Genomic DNA, 18552 nt, shown 5'->3' on the forward strand with positions numbered 1-18552 from the left:
CAAAATGTATAATTTGGAAGATCATACCGGTGTTATTTGACTAAAACATGACATGTTCAATGATACCTCCGCTTGCTTATTAGGAATATACATCGTATGGTGTTAAAATCAGCTCCATACGTCTTTCCAAACTCTAGTAATGAATAATTAATATAATTGGCGGCCATTTTGAAATCCAAGATGGCCACCAAAGTGCAGATTTCCTATGTAACAATTTCCGCCTGCTTATTAGATATCGTATGGTGTTAAAATCCTCTCCGTACGACATTCCTAACTTGCGTTATCGTCAGAATAGATAATGCCAGCGGCGGCCTAAGTCATTTTATGCCTCTTTACATTTATTTGTTGTAAACTCGTGGTGGATGATATGTTTTAGTTTTTGAGTTATTTTTATAGACAGATAAACGGTGTAGCACAATGCATAATTTGGAAAATCATACCAGTGTTGTTTCACTAAAAAAAGTACAAGTCTAATAATAAAATATTGAAAAATATATGATTTTTTTTCGATAATTGATTTTTATAATAATTAATCTAAAACAAAATGCTTCATATTATTTTTTATTTAGACGGTACACATCGGACGTATATTTAGTCGTCAACCGCACATCGATAGCTAGTATAGAAGTCCAGATACACGTGCAACAATGTACCCCACCAAATGGGCATTTTCGAGCTGGGTGGTTTCAAAGATGGCGTCCATCCGGGCACTAAGCTACCGTTCTCAGATGTCCATCACACCTTTTCTGACACTTGAGACATTGGTCTAATGGAAAATCATAATGAGAATTACTCCCCCCGCCGGAGCATTACTTTTGGTCTGGCTCAAGGACTAATGCCCATTGTGGTGCACACAGTGACACAAAACAGCAGAATGACTCCTTTTATCCATTCAAACTGGTTGGATGAGTGATTTTTACATTGCAGGCACCTGCAACTCACCCCAGGTGAGTTCAATTCAAAAGTAAAGGAGAATCACCTGCTTGAAATCTAATTATTTCTAACAATTTCTAAAAGGTGCCAATAATATTGTTCTGGCAATTTTAGGATTTCTGTGTGGAATAAGCTAAGATCTCGTAGTTTTTTCTGCTTTTTTTGTTTTGTTCCACTGCAAACCAAAGAAATATGTATGTGGATCCCAAAATATTTTTAATTTCAACAATTTTCTGGAAGAAATGGTGCATTATTTGAAAAAGTGCAAGGGTGCAAATATTTTTGGCCACTATGTATATATATATATATTGTTGCGGTTTTGAGAACCCACACAGGTAACATCATTAAAGGTTAAAGGTTGCACCCCATAGTTAGGCCACATGCAACACGTAGGTCACCTTAGGCCGTTAGTTATTTCATAGTATGTGTTTAGGATAAGGCCATTTCCAATAGTTGCATCTGCGTTGTGTAAAACAAATAAGAGTAGGCCCCGTCCATTTTGCAGCCTCCCTCCAACCGACTCCATTGCGCCTATCTTGTCTGCACCCCTTTGCCCCTCGCAGTTTGTTATGCGTGGGGCCGGCAGCGTTAGCTGCCAGTTGCTCGCTCAAACCAGCCCAAACGCCACGAAGTAAGGCCCGAAAAGGGGGCGGAGCGCAAGGGTGGGGGTGTGGCCACGTCAAGCAGCCATCAAGGGCGGAGCCGGTAAGACCCCATGAACCAACCAGGGCTCGGGTGGGATCGCCTGACAGGATGTGGCTCGAGATTCGAGAGGGTTCGCTGGGCGTGGCAATAAAACCCTTCGTGCGAGGCCCCCACCTGAGTTATGAGGAGAGACGCGCTGTGACAAGCATTGAAAGAATTGATTGCGCTTTACAAAGGACTGGCGAAGGACTGCAGCATTGTGAGGACTCGTGAGGGAAGCCAAGCATTGGCGTTCGTGCAGAAGGACTATTGTGGAAGGCGCCCGTATTGAAGGGTTTACGTGGCATTGCGGAGGACTTGGGGTAGTGGCGTATTGTACCCAGCGATACCGGGAGCGCGTATAAAGGCGCCGGTACAACTATTACATACGCAGTATAATCGCCCAGCTTACTTTCCCCCGATATATAATTGTCCGCCTCGCGCCTACGCCATGCGGAGAGCTGCCTGCCGTCTTCCATCGCCTGCACGGTACGAGTCGGGGACCGGACGAGCTGTGGACGCCATCGTTGGACCCTCAACCCGACCATCTACCTCCCCGTGTGAGTCTGAGTGTGAGTGTGAGCCCGAGTCTGAGTGCGAACGGGCCCGTGTCCAGTGATAAGTATAAGACTGTATAAGGCTGCCCTGTGTATCTGCTTCTTCCTCTTCCCTGTACATTGCTTTTTCTTCCTCTTCTTTGTACAAAGTCTGTACTTCTCTTCCTTCCCATACCATTGTAATAAATTCCCTGTTCTTCCTGTTTTCCTCTCAATTCGACTGTCTTAGTGATTTCTCCATTGGGTAAGCGTGGCGCGATCAAGAACCGCTCCAATCGGGTCAATACCTGTTAACGGCCCGAATCACGGCTCGCTTCGCTCGGCGTGTCCACTAACGCCATGGTTCCGGTGGGGTTATTTCCTTGCTTCACGGCCGGTGTTAGTACTTAGGTAATAAGACTAATTCGGCTTACAACCCTATTTAACACCGACCGGAAGGAACGTGATAGCCCCGGGATCGCGTCGGCTAGTAAAAAGACAAGGGGATTAATCCCCCCTTGATAAGGGGGAGGCCGACGTATATATCCGCAACAATATATATATATATAGATATATATTGTTGCGGATCTCGCTGCCGGCCTTTTCCCCTTACCAAGGGGGGATTAGACCCCTTGTCTTTGACTGGCCGACGGGACCCGGGACCTATGACGTCCTTCCCGGACAGCGCGAAATAGGGTCGTAGGACTAGAATCACTATTACCTAATTACTCGCGCTGCCCAGAAACGAGGAAATAAGCCCCACACGAATCACGCGTGTTGAGATGCCGAGCGGTGCGTACACGCGATCCGTGCCGTGTAGTTGGTGACCCCGGTTCTAACGACCTCGTTCGTACCACGCTTAGCCAATGGAGAAATCACAGGAGCGGTCGAATTGGCAAGAAAGGAAGAACAGAATTTATTCACACTATTTACAATGATTCAGAGAAAAGAGGACACAGTGCAGCCTTAAAAACAGTCTTAACCTACTACCCAGGACAAACGGGCCCGTCTCACACACAGACACACTCACACGGGGTTTACAGCTGCAGGATGATGTTCACCACGTCCAGGGATGGCTCTCGTGCAGCTCCCTCCGGCCTCCGGTTCGTCCCGGGCAGATGGTAAGTAGAGGGGCAGGAGCTGTCCGCGTGTCGTCCGGCGCACACGGGATAATACGGGGCGAACGGTAGGGTCTGGGCTCTGGCGGTTGGCGGTTAACACTGGCGGCTATTTCCGCGTTCACTCGCGTGGCTGAATAGGCGATATTCGCCACCGGCGCGTCTGGCTGCCTTTCCTTCTGCGCGTACGTAATACTGAGATATAGCGCAATGCCTCCAAAGCGAGCGCTGTGAATCACATTCTTCACAGTCCTCTCGAATAACAAGTGCCCTCACGTGCGCTCTCTCCTTGCGAGTCCTGTTCACCACTGCCCTTTCCCAACGAGTCCTGCTGGTAAGTCCTTACGAGTACTTTCGTGCAAGTCCTCCGCTTCAGTCCTTTCAAGGGCTTTGTGCAATCATTTATATAGGCATGCCCCGCGAACCTTCTAGCACTTACCAGACGCGCCTTACCACGCCCTGTCACGCCATGCTGTTCGAGCCCTGGTTGGCTGGTGGCCCTTACCGTCATCGCCTCTGACGCTCCGCCTTGACGCCGCCCCACCCCGACCTCGCGCTCCTCCTTCTCAGGCCTACCTCGTGTTACTCGACTAGTGAGCAAACAAAGGGCAGCAAAATGCTGCTGGCAGCCAAAGCGTAACAAACTGAGCGGGTCACCCAAATGGGGCGCAGGATCAATTATGCCCATAGAGGTGGAATTGGAGGGTGGACGCAAAATGAAAGGACCTAAACTCATGTCTTTACACAATGCAGATATTACGAGGGGAAATGGCCTATACTTACACATACTATGACATAAGTAATACTACAGGTGGCCTATGTGTTGCTCGTGGACTAACTATGGGGGGCAACCCTTTAACCTTTAATGACCAATATGTGCAAATCTCAAAACCGTAGGTGTGTGTGTGTGTGTGTGTGTATGTGTGTGTGTGTGTGTGTGTGTGTGTGTGTGTGTGTGTGTGTGTGTGTGTGTGTGTGTGTGTGTGTGTGCGCGCGCGCGCAAACACTATTACACGCACACACGAAGGTGGATATACTTTGAGACCTAGGAGGCTCCATTCCACTCCACCTTCTGAAACCCACATATGGAGATAACAACCAATCTCAAACACACACACACACACACACACACACACACACACACACCTGTCTTCCACTGCCTCGAGCAAACGTGATAATTAGGTATACATTAAGGTCCAGAGCATCAGCTTGATTGGTATTATCACCTGACTATCCAGAGGTGTGGCTTCATGATACAAACCCCAGATGAGGATGCATAGGAGATGTTCTAATATAGAACTTAACACATCACTGTTTGTTTTTGGTGCCAAAAGCAAGATTAATGTCTGTTTCAGATCATGGAAAGTGTTGATGGACAGCAATCTTCAAGTCATGCCACAGATTTTGGATTGGATTTTGGTCAGGGCTCTGACTGAGTTACTGAAGGACATTTATCTTTTTGTTCCTTAGCCACTCCAGAGTAGCTTTGGTTGTTTGCTTAAGTTGTGTTTTTTGTTTAAAAAATAAAAAATTTGTGTGTGCTTAATTCTTAATTTTCCCAATGTGTTTAATTTGTGAAGCCCATTTATGTTAATCTAAAAAAGCACCCAAAGTGTTTTGAGAATGTTTGTTTTGAAGATTTGTTCCTGAAATATTGCCACCGTTTTCAATTGTATTCTCTCCACTAACAATGTTCCTTCCTCATGTTATTCACTCCAGACCTGCAGATCTGTCTTCCTGGTTATTTCCAGTGTTCTAGTGGACACTGCATCCGAGAATCATTCAGATGTGATGGGAGTCAGGACTGCGAGGACTTCTCAGATGAGCTTGATTGCCGTGAGAGTTGCAAACACCACCAGCTACATGTTGGAATATTTCGTTGTATAGATCAGTTCACTGGCACCAAAGAGGAAGGAAGTCACTATCTTGTGACTGTTTGCAACAATGCACACACAAATTTTAATCCACCATGATATCCCCAGTGGTGTAAGACTTTCTTGGTCCAAACTTGAATCTTGCAGCAAGATAATGGTCCAAAACACTAAGCTGGAATAATTAAAACTGACTTGCAAAAGAAGGAGGAAGCTCGTAGAATCCTTCAATCATGGAATGACCCCATTAAAGCACGGATGGGACTACTTGGACAAATAAAAAGGAAAAAAAATCCCAGCAACTTGTACGATCTTTCGAAGGTCTTGGAAGAAGCGTGGAACAACATTCCACAAGAGTTTATAACACATTTATTTTTTAAGATTTCCTGAAAGAATTTCAATGGTTTTGAAGAAAAAGGGTGTATGGATGTACTTGCTATTTGTTTCTATGAAGTTATATTGTGTTTACATTTGGTTGTTTGAATACGCTAGTCTGTTTCATAAAGGTGTATTTGCATTGAACACCGTTTTAGTTTCCATATGCATTAAAGTAGAACAATGCAAAAAGTCTAACACTTTTGCAGAGCAGTGTACTTGATAGACAAACTCACATCTTGCAGAGGAGACGTTGGAGCTTCGACTGTGGATGCGCGCATTTGCCAGAAATTTGCTCCTGTCCAAAACCCTCTTGCTGAGAAAAGGGGCGGAGATTTCTGCACCCTCTTGCTAAAAGGGGCGGGGCTTGCATCAATCAAGCAAACGTGATTTTATATAAGAATAATTTGGGTGTAATAAGTGACTACTGATTGCAACGTCACGTCACTGATAGTGTGACTGTGCCACGTACACAGTACTCCCTTCAACTTTGGGTAGGAATTTGAAATTTGGCTAATTTTGAATTCCAATTTAAACTTAACTCCTGTTTCTGCTGCCACTACCTTTCCAGGGAGACCATCATTCCATGCATTAACTACTCTCTGAGTGAAAAACCCCTTTCTTACTTAACTTCTCTCCTCTCCTTTACTCTCAGGCTATGTATGGTCCCTGGTCCTATTCCTGTCTATTGTGTTGACTAATTCTTCTGCACTAATTACCTTCGCAAAAGCGGAAGGTTATGTTTTGATCGCTGTGTATTTATTTGTATGTCTGTGTGTGTGTATGTTAATCGCATAACTCAAAAAGTATTCAACCGAATTGCATGAAATTTGGTGGGATGATTGGTTATTATACGGGACACATTTGATTAGATTTTGGGAAACAGATTTGCTCAAATTCTGACTATTTTTAACTCGATCGTATTTCACTCAAAGTTATGAGCGACTGAAGAAGAAGATGTCCATCCAGGACGTCATCACTATAACGCGATCTCCCGCGATCATTTCAACCTCAAAAAAAATTATAATTGCAGATTTGACAATAGATGAGGCATATTAACAAACGAATGAAACAGATTTGCTCAAATTCTGACTATTTTTAACTCGATCGTATTTCACTCAAAGTTATGCGCGACTGAAGAAGAAGATGTCCATCCAGGACGTCATCACTATAACGCAATCTCCCGCGATCATTTCAACCTCAAAAAAAATTATAATTGCAGATTTGTCAAGAGATGAGGCATATTAACAAACGAATGAAACAGATTTGCTCAAATTCTGACTATTTTTAACTCGATCGTATTTCACTCAAAGTTATGAGCGACTGAAGAAGAGGATGTCCATCCAAGACGTCATCACTATAACGCGATCTCCCGCAATCATTTCAACCTCAAATGAAATTCAAATTGCAGATTTGTCAATCGGGGAGGCATATTAACAGACGAATGAAACAGATTTGCTCAAATTCTGATTTTTAAAAATCGATCGCATTTCACATAAAGTTTCACATCGCATACACTCCCATGCCAAGTACAGAACAGTAGCTGCGGCGAAGGTATGCGCTCTACCGAGTGCCCGGATTCTAGTTTTGGATGTATTCTACATTATCTCAAAAATCTATGTCATATCTGTAATGTCTTTGTTATAAAGATGCGGACACGCAGATAGGATCAAGCACCATCTTTATTCCAGGCAACGGCAACACAGGCCTTACTCGGCCCCACTAATAGTGGCCTCACTCAGCCCTACACGGCACTACAATATCCCCTCGTAACCGCCTTCTTTCTAATGTATAAATTCCTGTTTCCTTCAACCACTCTTCATAGCTTGAGTCTAGCTCGGCCCAAAATCAATCTAGTAGCCACTGCACTGAACCCTCTCTATGCAGCTATGTCCTTCCTGAGTTGTGGTGACTGGTTTCCTAACTCATCCACGAGCCTCAACTTTGTATCCAAAAAAGTTGGCATTTCTGCAGCCCACAGTCTTAGCAGGATCTCCTCTTTGACATGGAATGTCATACCTCACTTAAGAAGTAAAACAACAAATGCCTAGAAAGAACTCAACGTCATTGCACTGGGGTGGGCATGGAGTATGGGAGGATCTACATCCAAACAATGGGGATGCAGTTGAGGTGCTAAACCTCAGATATGGGACAGAACAAATCCAGCTTGCATAATCGCACTGAATTTTAAACTAAAATTTGTTTCATTGTGGCCTAATTACATAAGGCTGCGTTTTGACAAACTGATTGTGTAGATGGGTCGTGCGAATGTATTGGTCCTGAGCGAGAGTCATTATCCTGGGACGTCTACTTATTGGAATCTCTCTTTTATTGATCCAGTTGCTTCATATCGTCTTCTGAGGTCATACTCCGGTCCTCTCCTCACGTTAAAGAGCCTTGCAACATTGCAAATGGAAGTTGTAACCTTGTTCTCCAAAATAGTTTTCCTACAAATATATTGGACGTGTGTTTTGGATCATTATCTTGTTGGAAAATAAATCTCTTCGATTTCCACTAGGAACTGTATGGTGCTGCAGTATCTGCTTGCTACTTCAAATGTTTGTTGCTACTTCAAATGCTTGTTGCTACTTCAAATGTTTGTTGCTACTTCAAATGCTTGTTGCTACTTCAAATGTTTGTTGCTACTTCAAATGCTTGTTGCTACTTCAAATGTTTGTTGCTACTTCAAATGCTTGTTGCTCAGCTTAGGCGATAGAAGACGACAACAGTTTATAGGTGAGCTGGAATTTGAACCCAGGCTAGATAGCTTAGACGTGAGTGTGCATGCCTCATTACTCAAGGCTATCCTTCCATACAGTGACATTTCCATTAAAAAAGGAAACGGGTATCTCTCCAACATGAACATTCCGTATGATAGACATTGTTTAATTACTCTATAAAGTTGGATTGAAAAGGCTATTGTGATAAAGGTGTATTTATACAGGATAATGTTCATTATTTTTAACATTCCCCACCTTTTCACTCCCTTCTTCCCGCACAGCAACGCGATACCCCAATGGCTCCTGGTGCAATGATTTAAAGTTTCAATGTAAAAATCACATCTGTATCCCACTGCGGTGGGTATGCGATGGCGATAATGATTGCGGTGATTCCTCCGACGAAGATCTAAGTCTGTGCTGTAAGTTTGTCTGTCTTATAGCTTCTGTTGGTGCACTGAACTTTATGTGTCTTTCAGCTCGCAACGTGGTACATGTTCTTATGTCGTTGTGTGAGCAGTGAATGTGGATTGTCAGCATCCAACTCGTTTCCGCTGTGACAACAATCGTTGCATCTACTCCCATGAACTGTGCAATCAGGTGGATGATTGTGGGGATGGCAGTGATGAAAATGATGACAATTGTAAGTACAAACTTTAACGAGCTACTAATATCTTAAACTATCTACTTTATCTATCCAAATATGTATTTATTTATTTAATAACAATCGACCACTCTACCACTCTCTCCCCTCCTCACCCTCTCTCAATTCCCTTCACTCTCCCTCTGTTTTTTATCAGTGGCTATTTGCCTCCCAGTACGTACCATTTCTTCTCCAGTTTCCCTTTTTCAAAGGAAAGAAAATAAAATAATCCCACCACTGAAACAAAACTGGAGAGTTCATAGAATACGATACCCCGCACAGTGTTTAAGTATATACAGGAGAGCCTTGCCGTTCCTGGGGGTAACATTCATGAAAATCCCTGGGAACTGCAAATCCGCAAACTTAGGAGGTAATATAGGGTTAGGGATTTCAGTTTTTAAACTTGTCCAAACTGTACCGTTAATTAACATGTTTACACATTGTTTTGTGCTGTTTATTTTCATGGATAATAGGGTTATTAAGAACGTAACACAACGTATTATTTTCCGGTATTAAGAACATAAAATAGAGTTGTTTTCTTGAGTTATTAAGATCATGAAACTTGCCTTTAATAATAATGATTATAAACTTATTCCAATAACACCTAGCTCGGCTTCACGCTGTTGAAACCAAAGCTTGCAGGATCATTGGAATCTCCTGCGATGAAGCTAACTCTGAAGACCTTTCACTCACTCACCGCAGGCAGGTTGGTGGTCTTTCTGTCTTCTACCGCCTCCTCTCCGGCCTAGTTCCCCCAGCTCTCTCTGTGCTCTGTCCCCCAAATACTACACATCGCATAAGATCTGCCTGCAACCCTCTTATGGTTAAACTGCGAAAATCAAGACTCTCTATTCACCTTCACTCCTTCATTCCGCTTTTCTCCCGCCTTTGGAACAAAGTCCCTCACTCTCTTCAATCCCACTCGTCCCTCCAGGTCTGTAAAACAGCTGTTCATCACATTCTCTTATCTTCGCCCATCCAAAACCTTGATCTTTTCTACCCCTGTTAATACACCCCCAGATCCTCTTTTTGAAATTCCGACTTCTTTCCTGGAAGAGTCCTAGCAGTGTCCATGTGTTTTATACCTCTCCCACCCCCCACCCCCTTTCCCATGCCTCCTCCCCCCAAACCCTCTCCCTCCCACAGATCTCCCGATGTCCCTGTTCTCTACTGTTGCACTTGTCTGCTTCCCTCTCTCTCCCCATTTTGTCTTCCGCTCCCTTTATTATGTTTTATGTGTCCGTTTATGTTTTTTTGTCATTAATGTTAGCTCTTACACGAGCCTCGATCTTGTATACAAAAAAAATAAAACTCCTCTCTGCACATGTTTGATCAGTACGAATTCAAAAACGAAGTATGGTAAAACAAAAGACTTTTCTTCCTATTCATGTTCAAAATATAACGTTTGTTTTAAATAAGTTGTTCCATGATCATAAATTGACAATCATAAACTGATAAGATGGATGGATGGACAGACGGACGGCCATGAACTAATTGTCTAAAGAGGTCTAATGTAAGGAAAGCACAGTTAACAACTTGCTCACATCTGACCTATCTATTCTCAAATCCACCTACAAAAGAGAGGAAACTAGGACAACACTCTTCGACATCACGACGTCGACGATATGCCTCCACCCACATTATTACATCATGATAATACTTGTACCAAGTTTGATTTAAATCCATTCAGCTGTTCTCAAGTTATCACATTTTTACCTGACATGACCTTTGACCTTTGACCTCTTGCCCCCAAAATTTAATCAGTTCAGATGGCATTTGGCAGATATGTAGCATATGTGACACGAACGAAATGATTAGATTTTGGTGAAGATCTGGATTTGGATCCGGCTAGTAGAATTTTTAAGTGATTCTTCACCATTGAGAGATAGGGACAAAAACGATATGGGCTGGAGCATGAAATATCAAAAAGTTGTGAATAGATTTGGACGAAACTTGGTGGACCGGTTGGGTGTGACATCAAGGATGAATCGATTCGATTTGGGTGAAGATCTGAATATGGATTCGGATATGAGAATTATTTAATTTTTTCTTAAGTGATTCTTCACCATTGGGAGATAGGGCCAAAAACTATATATTGTAGGATATCTCAAAAAGCTGTGGACGGATTCACACTAAGTTTGGTGGACAGTTTGGGTGTGTGACACGGACGAATTAATTCGATTTTGGTGAATATTACCGAATCCGGATACGAAAACGAGAATTTTTTTTAATTTTAAGTGATTCTTCACTATTGAGAGATGGGGCCAAAGACAATAATATAAAATGATATTCCAAAAAGTTGTGGACGACTTTATATGAAAAAACTTGGTGGATGAGTTGGTTAAATGACACCAACAAGCCCATTAGATATTGGTTCAGGTCCAGAGGTAGATCCGGCCCATCAGTGAGATACAAAACGTAAACTGTTCGGCCTGGCAGAGGTTTGCTCTCTACCGAGTGCCCTTCTAGTTATTGTTAAAATCATCTTCTAATTAAAAAAAGACTTTAATTCATGAGGAATGAAGGTTTCATATGGTGCCTTAAATCATTAGCCAGACAGGTTATGTGAATGAATGGGAGGTGCGAAATTGAACACGTCGAGATGAAGACGAGTCTTTCTCCAGGTTCTCTTGGTATAATGTTTGTCATTCATCTTTTCCAATCTCATTTCAGGTAAAGAACCCACATTTGCTCCATGCACAGTGAACGAGTTTAAATGCAGTAACAGACGCTGCGTTCCCTTGGCCACATTGTGCAATGACTACAATGATTGTGGAGACTTTACAGATGAAGCGGGATGCAGTATGTACTTCCTTCTCATTTCCTCGGGTTCCATCAATTCAGTGGGTTAAGCATTAGTAGATTCATTTGGTCATTCTAGACCAAATTCCCAAACAGAAAGGAAAAGGATTGTAATACCTATTTGTTATTGGTTTTTTTTTGTATACAAAGTCGAGGCTCATGGAGAAGCTAGGAACATAACAGCTAGAACGCAGTGGAAAGTGGGCGAAACCTCCGATGGCAGGGTGGAGGGACAGTTGTAGGAAATATTGGCGAGGAGAAGACCAAAAACCATAATGCAACCAGACTCAGTGGTGTAATAATGGTTAGAGCTTCCGCTCGGAGTCGAGGAGGTCAGCGATTCGAACATGACCCCGGCCGAGTAGTATGAAAGACTTTTTAAAATGGTGCTTGATGCTCAGCATTTAGAACAGATGAAGCAGGAACAAACAACCATAGGTTGGCACCATTGCGCAGGCTTTCTGGGCGTGATGGTCTTCTCCTGCATTGAAGTTTCTTGTAAGGGAACTCGTATTTAAGGGGATGGAAGGAGGACAAAGAGAGTTAAAAACAATGTTATTGCCAAATCTTCCACAATGTGACTCATTTCATTCTAGGACATGCTTTGTTCTGAGCTTTGAATAATAAAGAATGGTTTTTTAAAAGGTTTTGTCGGAATTTTCAGATCGTGCAATAAACCGGACGTGCGGCGATAGGATTTGTGAACAAAAGTGCGTCAATCTGGAAGGAGGTGGCTTTGTTTGTTCATGTTATCCTGGTTTCACTGGAAGCACCGAAAACTACAACAACTGTGACGGTAAGTATAATTAGGCCTTGACTAACACCTTCAGAGGTAAATATATATATATATATATATAACAAGAACTAGACAGCCCACCTACGACAGGGCACTTTATAACTGCGGGCAGTTATGACCGGGATCCAATCCGCCCTGTTTTGATACATCCCCGCTTTGATACAACCCCACTTTGATATAACCCCGCTTTCATCGGACACATGACCCATGACATTCGTTTTATAAAACTGAATTCAGAAATGGATTAAAAAGAAAAAAAATTAATGAGGGGTCCTTGAGGTCATATGGGTCTTCATAGTCCACAGGGTATTTTGAGTTTTCGGGGTATTTTGATTCCACGGGATATTTTGAGTCCACGGGGTCTTTTGAGTCCATGGGGTCTTTTGAGTCCACGGGGTCTTTTGAGTCCTGGGGTCTTTTTGGTCCTCGGGTCTTTTGGGTCCTCTGGGTCTTTGTGGTATTTAAGGGTCTTCAGGGTATTTTGGGGTCGTAGTAGTCTTAAGGGTGGGGATCTTAAAGGATTCTCAAAGGTCTAAGGGGTCCCATCAGTCCTAAGGGTTGAAAGGTACATAATTAATAGACAGAATGCCACTGAGTTCAAACAGTAGGTAATTAATAGATATACTGAAATGTCGCATGGCTGGAGAAGATAAAATTGTAGAGTTTCTTCTTAAAACAATAAAACATTCTGGCTGCCCGACTGTGTGACAGATCACGTTGAAATTTTAAATAAGTATTCCCTTTGACGACTAGTTCATAAATTTGAAGTTTCAAGTCGGTGGATGGAGTGGCTCAAGAGAAATACATTTTTAAAGATTTTTGTTCAATACAACCTGGCCAACATACCATATGACCTATGATTTATTTGAGAACACCCTGGTATCCTAAAGTAATGGGGAACATGTGTGTGAAGTTTGCACTCGATCTGTCCAGCCGTACTGGAGGAGTTGTTTTTAAAGGTTTAGTCTTCAAAAAATCATAGCTGCCAAACCACATGACCTATGGCATCATACCTGGAGAACCTTTTGTTCGTCATGGATAAGCGATGATGCCTTTAAAGTTTCGCCTCGATCTGTTCAGCCGTTTCGGATAACAAGAGCTTTGAAGGTCGTTTTATGTTCAATCCAATATGGCTGCCGAATCATGTGACCAATAACGTCATTGATTAACGTTCTCCTCTTATATTGTTGCATAGAAAACGTTCAATAATTTGAAAACTGATAAAGCATTGTACTTGTCGAATTATGATGTCATAATGAAGGCACCGATGACCTCCATGGAAGTTCAGAATTCCATGGATGTTCAGAATCCAGAATTCCATGGAAGTTCCATGGGACGTGTCGTTAACCTCATGGTTAACAACACTCTTTTTTAACGGCCTCATGGTTAACGATACTTATTCCCTATGCGGAGTGCTTTACAATGAGGCATATTTGAAGTTTTTCCATCGAGTGGTTTCGGAGATATAGAGGTCCAAAGTTTTTGGGTTTTTCCAAGATGGCGCCAGTACGTGTTCTATGACGTCATAATTATCACTTAAAATTTTTTACGTGAGTATGCACATACAATGGTGAAAGTTCCGTGTCAGTCGGACCAACAGTTGTCGAGAAAATGAATTTTAAAGGGAAAAAAATCCACAAAATCCCAGCGGAAGAATAATAACAATAAGAATCTGAACAAAAACAATAGGTATCCATCCTGGAAGGATTGGATCTCTAATTAACGACATTAGTTGCTAGCAAATTAACGATTAAAGCTTTCTCGCAGTAACACTTGGTGTTGAAAGACGGAACCATGAGATACCTTCAAGTTTAATACTTTTGCAACCTGCAAAACTACAAACCTATAAAAAGCTGTTTTCCTTATCTAATAGCATTATTTGTCATGGTTAGTGTGGATTCCAACTTGGTTTTTAAGGAAGACTTCATGGTATATATTCACAAGTGTTCATATTTTGGCAAATCACAAAGTTTTCAGCTTGAGACTCCAGTAGCACATCGTTCTTCATCAGAGGATGCTCAATGATTGACGTTCAATGCCTGACAAAGGAAGGCACATTTATATAATATTTTCACCAAGTGTTCACTCAGCCAATTAATGTGAATGGGTGTGTTTGCTGTCTTACGGGTGTTGGATGCAAAGACGTTAACTGAGCTTTTGATACTCTCTCCTGCAGATGTAAACGAGTGTGAAGTTTATGGAACATGCCCCCAGCTTTGTGAGAATTCTAAGGGAAGCTATCGCTGTCTTTGTTCCAAGGGTTTCGTACCCATAGGTTCCGGTAATGACCTCGAGTGTGCTGCAACGGGTAAGCAAGTTGCAATGCCTGCTAACAAACCCTCATCTATATTAAATAATACACTTGCCGAGTCTGTCTGTCTGTCCGTCCCTCCGTCATGCAAGTCCCACGAGATGACGTAGTCTCGTGAGATTGTGAACTACATTGTTACATCGTTATTTTAATTAAATGTTGTATCCATACATCACAAAGATGATAATTAATTTATGATTTATTATCACAATTAGCCTATTCACAATCACTTGAGAGTGGCAATTCCATGGAATTTCTATGGGAAATATCTCGCAAGATTGTGAATGGGGACCTGAAGGTAGTTTGGGTAATTGTTCTCGGAGACATCTCGCTGCTACCAAGATTGTGAATGTAATGAAAAGAGAAGTTGCAAAGGTGGCGAAGCAAGTTGTGAGGAGGTCGGAGAAGGTGAAGTTGGTAATGGCATAATAATGAGGTGGATTGGAGAAGGAAAATAGAGTTAACTATTCCACCATTTTAATAAGGTAATGAAGAAATGTTATGTAATGATATAAGAATGCCCTCTTGCTTCCAAGAACAGGAAGAAAGGGGGAGCGGAGGACAGATAGTGGGTCACGTTTGTGAAGTTTCGTGTTGATTGGATAAGGTTCGTTTTTCTATCCAAGATAGCTGCCAAACCACGTGACCTATGACATCATCATTTTCAAACTACATGCAACAGTGCTGTTAGATGATATTTGTAAAATTTCGCATCGATAGGGTGAGCAGGTTCAGAGATATAATTATTTAATATTTTCCTTCAATCCAAAATGGCTGCCAAACCATGTGACCTATGATGTCATAAATGTAATACTTCAATACAAATGTGTCATAGATCATGTGCATGCAATTTCAGATTTTAGGATAAAGAATTTGATTAAAACATTTTTGGCTGGTATACCACTTCACCTATGATGTCATCGTTATCATGCTTTTGTTCCCCATTGGGAGTACTTGACAATGTGCCAAGTTTCAAATTTTTCCATTCTGCGGTTTCTGAGAAATAATTTTTTAATTATTTGCATTAATCCAAGATGGCTGCCATACCACGTGACCTATGACGTCACAATTATCATAAAAACATTCTGCATGGGTATCACTCCTACCCTGAAAGTTTCGTCTCAATCGGGCATATGGGTGCTGAGAAAAACGAGGTTTAGCCCGGACGGACGGACGGACAACCCAAAAACATAATGCCTCCGGCGACTTTGTCGGCGGAGGCATAAAAATAACCAAAGAAATAGGGAAGTGAAGTGAAGAGAAGAAAAAATAATCTAAGAGTTTTTGAGAAACTGGAAAACCTGCATTTTGAAAAGGGGAAGGTTATTAACTGTTAGGAAATACAAGAGAAGGTAAAGAGTTCCATAGTTTGACAGTGGAGGGGAAGAAACAAACATCACAACAACACTTGAGTTGCCAATGGCCACACAATAATCATGCAATGTAGTGGCTTGTCAAGTATTCTGTGGTCTCGCTAATGGCGGTGGCACACAAGCAGCAAGTTCTTGGGAGCAGAAACCGAAGTAATATCTGTAGACAAGAGAAGGAGAGCCAACTTTGTGGTGTAGTTTAAACAAGTTGAGTCTTGAGGTCAAAATTAGGAGTGAAGATATAAAAACAGAAAGGGTGTAAAAAGAACGAAAATGATAGGGAAGATCTACGTTGTTTCTAGGAACAAGTCTGGAAAGGCATGAAATCACTAACAGATGATAATCTTGGTCTCGGGACATTTATAATGAGAGTTATTCTGCAATATCGACTCGACTACGACAATGGATCGGTTTTAAAATGAGAAGGATCTTGCATTGAATGTTTCTCAATTGTTAGCAAATGCAAATTCACAAATATTGGAGGGTGATCGTAATTGTGAGATTGTTGTCAACATCAGCCGAGCCATGGAGTTGTGAAACAATTGTGGCAGCTTTCAAAAAAAGATGCAAAGTGGAACATTCCCCAGTTTGAAAGTTTCAACCAGACTCAGTGGCATAATATTTAGAGAGTCCGGTGTGAATCTCGTACGTAGGCAGTTTGATTCAAACCCCCGCCGAGTCATCCCGAAGACTTTAAAATGGTCGCTTGGCATTCAGCATTTAGAGGACTAGGGCATGCCCGTACTATATATAAGCTAGGACGTGCCCGTACGTGGGTGCCCGTTCCTTGCCAAAAAAAAAAAAAAAAAAAAATTTGTGTAGGGGTGTGTGTGTGTAAACATCCTAGGGCGTGCCCGTACGTGGGTGCAAAAAAACATGCGTGCAAACAACAACAACAAAAAAAAAACTTTGAAACCACGTGGCAGTAACGACCACAGAACCCCCCCCTCTATTTACATGAATGGTTTGGTCCATTCGCAACGACCACAGAACCCCCCCCTCTATTTACATGAAATGGTTTGGTCCAAAGCGAACGGCTTGCGGTGTTTGGTAAAGAAATCGCCATAGCTCGGTAACTACTTGTCCGATTAATTTCAAACCTTGAAAAGGCACATCCTCGGGTCCCCAGCAATATACCTGGCAAGTTTCAAGTATATCGGACCGGTAGTTGTCGAGAAACAGCGGTCACAGACAAACATACACACATACACACATACACACATACACACATACACACATACAAACACACATACACACAGAGATTAATGGAATTATAGATAGATAGAGCACAGACAAACATCCATAGGTTGGCATCTATTGGAAGGAGGAAATTCCTTGTTGATTTCTCCGCTGGGTGTGGAAAAGAAAAGTGGCACCATAAAGAGATGGTGCCGTTGGTACCCAGAGTGCTATGGGAAGTGATGTCACTTCCCCTAAGCTTAGCAATCGTGTATGTTTGAAGGCCGGTGTTGTCTTATATGTTTGTCTGCCTCTGTGTGCCTCATTTATATTCCAGCTCCTCTATGAACCTTAAACCTTGTAGAATAAAATAAGCTTTCGAGTAATTTATACGAGAAGAGAAGTAACCAATGTGAACAGGTTTGTGTCGTACAAGTACGTAGGAATCCATGCTATATTGTGTAAGAGATGGTCCCAAAACCAGTCTGAAAGGAAGCTGTGATTATGAGAGAAAAGAAGATGCATCGGTGTTTTGGGAATTGAATACTATATCTGCATTCCGCCCTCATGTGACCCAGGAAATCCAGGCTTGCTGCTCCTGCCGGACAAAGTGCGCATACGAACCTTCAATCTCGAGTCACAAAAGTACTCCAATTACCTGGAAAATGAACGTGATATCCAGGCTTTGGACTTTGACTGGGACCCAGAAAACTCAAGCCTCAGTATGTCTTTGAACACACCTTGCAACGACAGATTTTGATCATTTTATTGATGTAAAATTGCTTGTTTATAGTCGAGTTTAATTGTATTTATTCACCAATGATGGATTTTGGTGTTGATGTGATGATTGTGATGTTGGGTTGAATTTTCTGGTTAATTTTGTTTGCAGGATACTTTGTCACCTGACAGTACTAATTGGAGGAGGATTTGGAATGAACGGGTGGGGCAAATAAAAATTTAAAAAACCACCTTTAGAGGCCATTTTTCCCCGCAAAGCGGGGGTTGGCCTTTTTCGGGAACCGTGGTTGTTGTTGTTTTTCGGTCCCCTTTTTGAAGCAATGTTTTACGGCTGGATGCCCTTCCTGACGCCAACCCTTTTTGCCGCCTTTAACGACAAACAGGGAATTACCAGTGAACTGGTACTCAATTAGCCGACCTCGGAAGGATGACAGGCTGAGTCAACCCCCCTGGCGTTAATTCAGCAATCGACCGGGATT

General features: G+C 42.2%; 1 protein-coding gene across 1 annotated transcript in view; it reads left to right on the plus strand.

The window, feature by feature from the left end:
- LRP2 (LDL receptor related protein 2) overlaps nucleotides 1–18552 on the plus strand; it is a 433005-nt gene that overhangs the window by 356355 nt on the left and 58098 nt on the right. The window contains exons 63-69 of the mRNA XM_068110809.2: nucleotides 4991–5107; nucleotides 8519–8656; nucleotides 8755–8877; nucleotides 11551–11679; nucleotides 12344–12475; nucleotides 14652–14783; nucleotides 17914–18057. Of these exons, the coding sequence (XP_067966910.2) occupies nucleotides 4991–5107; nucleotides 8519–8656; nucleotides 8755–8877; nucleotides 11551–11679; nucleotides 12344–12475; nucleotides 14652–14783; nucleotides 17914–18057 (915 nt within the window). The remainder of the gene's footprint in view (nucleotides 1–4990; nucleotides 5108–8518; nucleotides 8657–8754; nucleotides 8878–11550; nucleotides 11680–12343; nucleotides 12476–14651; nucleotides 14784–17913; nucleotides 18058–18552) is intronic.

Source organism: Myxine glutinosa, chromosome 3, assembly GCF_964187855.1.
Source record: "Myxine glutinosa chromosome 3, kmMyxGlut1.1, whole genome shotgun sequence".
Classification (NCBI taxonomy): Eukaryota; Metazoa; Chordata; class Myxini; order Myxiniformes; family Myxinidae; genus Myxine; species Myxine glutinosa.